The 6372-nt window shown below is 48.3% G+C and overlaps 1 protein-coding gene across 4 annotated transcripts in view; it reads right to left on the bottom strand.

Moving 5' to 3' along the window:
- The window catches only part of FANCA (FA complementation group A), a 33668-nt gene extending 28269 nt beyond the window's left edge, over positions 1-5399 (bottom strand). For 2 of the 4 annotated variants that reach the window (XM_055000359.1, XM_055000363.1), the window contains exons 1-6: positions 5293-5399; positions 4854-4963; positions 4055-4142; positions 2977-3110; positions 1560-1655; positions 989-1062 (exon numbers count right to left, since the gene is read on the bottom strand). In XM_055000359.1, the coding sequence (XP_054856334.1) occupies positions 989-1062; positions 1560-1655; positions 2977-3110; positions 4055-4142; positions 4854-4963; positions 5293-5341 (551 nt within the window). In that variant the 5' untranslated portion in view covers positions 5342-5399. Of the gene's footprint in view, positions 1-988; positions 1063-1559; positions 1656-2976; positions 3111-4054; positions 4143-4853; positions 4964-5292 lie in introns of those variants that run through there. The other 2 variants (XM_055000360.1, XM_055000361.1) reach the window with 2 other exon arrangements.
- Between the last annotated feature and the right edge of the window lie 973 nt (positions 5400-6372).

Below are 6372 nucleotides of genomic sequence, written 5' to 3' on the forward strand. Positions count from 1 at the left end.
AAGACAAGCAAGGGAAGTTCCTCAGCTGTTCCCAAAGACAGCCTGGCCCAACTTCAGCCACGTGGAAGGTGAGCCGCTGCAACAGGCAATCCCTTTAAAAAGCCAACATCTGGATCACAGCTGATCAGCAGCAGCCGAGCAACGGCCAAAGGGTGGGGCCCAGCTATGCTGACACGTGAATTGTCTCCCCTCTTCCTTACACGAGCAGAGAATCCACAGCAAGGCATGCAGGAGAAAGAGGAGAAGCAAAGAGCCACTGGCTTCCTGCTCGAGAGGATATAAGAGGAACCAGGGAGAGGATGGAGAGCTGGGTGGACTAGAACCCCCTCCCTTCTCCATCTGAGGCCACATGGGAGGGCTTAGGCAGGTGGGGAGTGAACGTGGCCTGTGACTAGCCTAGAACGGACCAGAAGTTTTGTCGGAGGTTGGAAGAGCAAGAGAATCCAGCTACTGCAGCCACCTAACTGAAGCCAGCCCCAACTTCTCACATAAATACACCAAACAGCTATACAGACCCCCCCCCCCCCGTCCATCAAACCCAGCAATGCCTCCTCTGATGGCTCTCAGGCAAAGAACAGCCCTTCCAGCACCTTGTCCGCCAAGGACCGAAGCAGGGTCCTGCGCATGCAAAGCGAGCGCTGAGTGCACTGCACTGTGACCCCCCCCCCGCCCGCACAATGAAGGGCTGAACTGGCAGCAGTGGAGCCTGGAGTCTTAATCCCGGACTTTAAGCTGTTCAGCCACACGCCACACAGTCCTGGCTACTTTTAATTGTTATCTACAATACAATAGATCAGGTTCTTGGCTCCTAAAGCAGCTCTGAGTTACTCCCTGCCAGGTGTCACTGCAGATTTTGCCTCAAGCCCTGCATACACCCAGGCATCTTTGCTTTGCAAGTGGAAAAGCAGGACTTCCGCAGACAAGAGACCCAAGTGCTGGCAACTGGTAAGTCAATTAAGAACTGACACAGTTACAGGTCTCCACTTACTTCTCCAGCAGCGCTTCCAGGCTAAGGACGCCTTCTCTGTGCAGGTGCCAAGCAAGCTCCAGGATGAGAGGGGTCTGGGAGGAGAAAAATGCTACGGTGAAACCACACCAGGTGGGCCAAGATTTACACCACTCTCGGAGTGCAGCAACAGCCAAATAATGGGGCCATCTGCCCGGGAATCAAAGGCTGCTGGGAGCCCCAACCTTCTCCCACAAGCCTGCTGCTGCTTCACACCTAGCAAGAATCAAGGCTGCCCAGAGTTAACAGTCGCACCATGAGATCAACGGCACAATTAGGCAGCCTGCCGGATCACAAGAGCCTGCTGTGGAGGAAACCTGACGCATCTTAGAGGCCAAGTGCTGTTATGCTCAAAAGCGAGACGTATATTTGAGAGCCAGCTGTTGATTGCATTGAAAGAAAGGCAGTTTCAGTGCTGAAGAATCTAGGGATTCTCCATTTTTCCTGAACAGTTCCAAGGGTTTTTTCCAATACCTGTACAGCTGGAATCAAGATCAGCTAAACGGCACATGCAAGGGGGTCCAGGACCCCCACCCGCATACAGAGCTCATACCTGCATTCTCCATATTTCTTGAGCAAACACCAAACGGCAGAAAGCGTTGCGTGCTAATAAATCCCTCAAGGTCTGAAGCAAGCAGGATAGTTTTTTCTGTAATTGAGTCAAAATAACAGCAACGTCAACCAGGTGAAAACTTTAGTCAATTGTATGATTCTTAAACTTCTGTTTGATGCATACAAACGCATTCAAATGCCACAGACATTTACAGACTGCAAAAGCTCCAACCAAAGTATGTTTTAGAGAATCCTGAAGGAGAAGGATAGCGTCTCACGTTTAAATCCAACAAAAACTACCACATAGCTAGAAAGGAAGGCATTCTGGTTCAAAAAAAAAAGTCAAGGATATTGTGGAAAGTTTTACAGTGTAGGAGTCCAAATGAACGTAACAGTCTATAGAAAGCAAAGTACTTAGGAGCTTTAGATTTAGCCTGCAAGGAAAGGCAGCCACCAAAGCTGCAGTCCTTGAAATAAGCACCGCTGAAAACAGTGGGGCTTTATTCCTAGGGGGGAAGCATAAGACCTGGCCATATGTTTTTTTGATCAAACGTGGCATGAGGAAGCGAGGAAACTGATACTTTAATGCGGCCTAGGCAGGCAGGCGGGGCACTCAGGCCCCAGACGGCATGAGCCATCAGCCGATCTTTTCATGTGTGGCCAATGCTTGCCTCAACTGATCACACTGATTCACAAAGCCTGCTGCCTGCAAGCATTCCCGCAGGCAAAAACACAAACCCCAGGGTCCACTTTTGGCCTGGCTTAGGTGATTAGCAAGAAAACATCAAGCCTTGAAGCCGAAGGCTGAAACTCTGCCCTGGTCAACGGCCCAGATCAGCAAGTCCCCCAAAGCAGGCCACTAGCCTCTTGTGTACCAACTGCCAAGCTGCGATGAACAAGGCAAAGCTAAAATTATTCAGGAGAGTTTTCTTACGTTAGTAAGAACATGGTTCAAAGAGATGTGTTGGTACAGGGATAGGAACTGTAGCCTATACTGCTGCGTACTATCTGTTGCTGTAAACATGCTCCTACTGTTTAATATGTCATATCAATCTCCTTATGTTTTGTTTCAGCATTGTTTTTTCAGCTCTGTATTGGATTTCTGTTTGTTTTCAAATTTCTGCTCTTATTGTTTGTTGAATGTCCCAGCTGCTGACCATTTTGTGTAATCCGCCTTGAGTCTCATTGAGAAAGGCAGATAAATAACAAATAAACACAGCCCAATAAGCCCAAAAGCCCTATCACAAGCAGAAGTTCCAGCTGTACCCCACGCCAAGACAAAATTCTAGGGATGGATCCAGTCGGCCCCCTATGCAAAAGACCCAACTGCCAGCCTTGCTCTTGAGCATCGCAAGCAGAGCCTGTGAAGGGCATTTCTCTCCCAGTTTTTGTGCATCTGAAAAGTGCTTCCTCCTCACCCTTTGTTCTGCATTCAGCAGGGCAGCCTTCCCAGACCCAGCAGAAATCTTCTCAATGCTACCTGCTGCAGTTCTGGCTGACAAGATTCCCAGTGGTACACCAAGCATGGAGGCCTCTTCCTGCAGGGCGGAGACTAAAACAGAAGGGCGAGAAAGAAGTCTAAGGCACGAAGTTAAAAGCCTAGCTTAGCAAGCGGAATCAAACTGATCTCAAGAAGTAGGGAAAAAACAATAAAACTTTATTTTCATTTTTCTGCACCTACAAACTGCATGGATTCCTTAACGTTAACAACTGCCCTGCACTCCGTGTCCCACCCTCCCCATTATGTAATTTGCACTGTATACCCAAATGGTACTGGGGTCATTTTTACCTCTTTTTGCATTGAATGGAAATGTAAACTGAACTTAAATGGTACATTTGATAAAATTATATTTTCTTAATTTTATCCTCAATGCTTTAGCAACTGTTCTAGTACTACTAAACAGAAACACTCAGTGATGTACATTTTTTCTACTGCACCTGCTGTCATGTTCAATGACATCACCCCCCCCCTTTTGTAATTTATTTCTATGACCTACTTTGGGCCTACTAGAGCACCTCACCAGATTAATTAGGTACATTATCTGTGTGTCCAAGTCTATAATCTTTATTTCACCCAGGCCTTGATGACAGTGCCTGCCATTTCTCCAGAATGGGTCATAGCTCCATGCTAGAGAACATGCTTTTAAAACACACCGTCCTGAGTCCAATCCTTGGTATCGCCAACCCACTGCACTGCCAAATATCGAGCAAGATAGTTTGGCTCATTCCAAGGTGGCTCCAGATGCTCAGAAAATTGCAAAAGAGATAATGGATTCAGAGAGAGAGAGAGAGCACGTTTTGCTTGCAGAAGATCTCAAATTTCATTCCCAACGTCTCCTGCTGAAGGGAGTGAGGCCCCAGGCCTTGGACGAAGCTCAGAACAGCTGCCGCCCTTTGAATGTGGGATTGTTGACCCAAACCGCCTTATCTCACTGGATAAACTAATGTAAAATGTAGTTATGCACTCCCTTGCAAGACATGTTTTTTTCCACCCACCCACGAATGATTCTGGAACTGAACCTTCCTGGCCATCGGTGCCAGAACTGCGGGAATATAATAGCGTATTACATTCTGAACCTCCCACCTGTTGAAAAGAAAAAAGAATCAACTTGGGTTTATTACACGTGTCACATGCCCTGGCTTTCGCTTGGGCTATTCCAGATGTTGACAACCACAAAATATATGTCCGAACCAACACCACAAATACTTCCAAATCCAGAAGGAAATGCAATCCTCTTTGGCAGAAACAACCTCCCAGAGAAAGAAAAAAGCATTCCGTAGACTGTCAGGAAGCACTCAGCCTAAGCCACTGAATTCAGTGGGGCTTACTTAGGAGTAAATATGCAGGCGCTCAGTTTTATTCATGCAGCCTCTTTGGCCTCATAAGACAAAATGTGTGTGTGTGTGCTTGTATATAATATAAACACACACCCCTGTGCATACCTTCTGAGCAAAGGAAAGTTGACAGGCAGAACCAAAGTATTAATGAAAGATTAATACAAGTCAAGAAATTGCTCTCCTCAACAGGATTCAACTCCATACATGTCTTAACTAATCTGACTGTAACGCCAGGTCACCTGGACTAGTAATCACCATTAAAAAACAAAGCAAATCAAACCAGAAACATAAATTCAACACCTAATGTCTATGGAAGTCCAAAAGGCACACAGGGGGTTAAACTCAGATCTGCCATCCAAACCTGAGTTTGAAATACTGTACTCCGCCCTGAGCCCGCCTGGTGAGGAAGGCGGACTAAAAACCTAATATAATAATTAAATAAATAAATCGCTCTTACCTCCTGCAAAAGGTCACTCAGGTTCTGGTAACTATTCAGAATACGCAGAGCTGCCTCCTGAAGTTCTTGGGCATTCCTAAGCTCAGAGGCTCGTTTCTTGGATCTTCCTGCTGGAGAAAGAGAAAATATGGGCCTGAGAAATCAAGCCACTGTTTTTTATAGCTAGTAGTTGAACATCATATAAGAGGACGCTCAACTATTAGGAGCCACTTTCAATCCTTTAGTAGCCAAGCCCTGGAAAGAACTGGGGCAGTTATTAGGAGCGGCCCAGTCGTGCCCATGCAACGGGCAGCGAGGGGAGGAGCTTGGGTCAAGCCAGATGGCACGGCCCCCCACCCCCCACCCCCCACCCCCCACTCTCACGGGCACGGGCAGACAGCGCGAGAGTGCCTCTGAGCATGCACAGAGCGCCCGACCCAACGACCGCACCCCCGCCTACCCAGGAGCGCCGAGAGAGCCCGGCCGGCTTCGGGGCCAGCCCCAGCCATCGGGGTCGGTCCCGCGCCCTCCTCCGCCCACCGGGGTCCTCGCGCGCCCCCGACAACGGCGCCGCCCGCCTGCGCCCCTCAGCCCGCCCCCTCGAGCGCGCACGCGCGTCCCAGCCGGCCACCGACCAGCGCGCGCTGCGCTCCCATTGGCGGCCGCCGGACGTCGCTCTCAACCAATCGGAAAGCGGAGCGCCGGCCTTTCCGGAAGTGGCCGTGAGGGCGCCGGCGCCATCTTGATTTCGGCACCGAAAGGCGGGCAGCCTTTTATTTGCCTGGGGTTCGCTGCGTGGAGGCTGCTGCAGAGATTGCTTCGGCCGTGGCTCCAAAAGCTCTCCATGGGCCTCTTGGACGATGGGTGCCCTTTGTTAATTATTTTGTTGTTTATGCTATCTATAGCCCGCCTTTTTCGCTGAGACTCAAGGCGGCTTAAACATTGTGAGTCGATTTCAAAGACGGCAATAAACAAGATAATGGGGTATATTATATACATGCAAATTTGCAAAGATTTAAAACCAGCAGGAATCCAGTACAAGGTTGAAGAAATGCTGAAACAGAGCACAAGCAGTTCTAATACTGACATATTAAGCAAAATAGAAACAACCCAGCAGGATCTTACTTACCACAACAGACAGTACATAGGAGCAGAGTCTATAGTCCCTCTCCCTTTACTGATGGATTAGGCTTTCAGATCTGCACGATAGCTTACAGAGAATACCCAGATGAGGGCCTGCAATACCCTTTCCACCTCTTTCTGCCTCCCCTATGTCTTTAATATGTCACCTGAATAATAATCATAATAATAACTTATATACCATTTTTCTAGACAGAGTGCTCCTTTCAGAGCAGTGAGAAAAGTATGTGTTATTATTTAACTCCACAATACAGCTAGGGAGCTAAACTGAGAGGGGTGGCTAAGCCAAGACCAGCTGCTGCCTCTTGGCAGTAGTGGGAGTAGAACCAGCAGAATGCTGGTTCACAGCTCAGTCACTTAACCACAATGCTATAGCAGCTCTCCTAGTGCATTATAATCC

The sequence above is a fragment of the Eublepharis macularius genome, chromosome 16 (assembly GCF_028583425.1).
Source record: "Eublepharis macularius isolate TG4126 chromosome 16, MPM_Emac_v1.0, whole genome shotgun sequence".
Taxonomy (NCBI): Eukaryota; Metazoa; Chordata; class Lepidosauria; order Squamata; family Eublepharidae; genus Eublepharis; species Eublepharis macularius.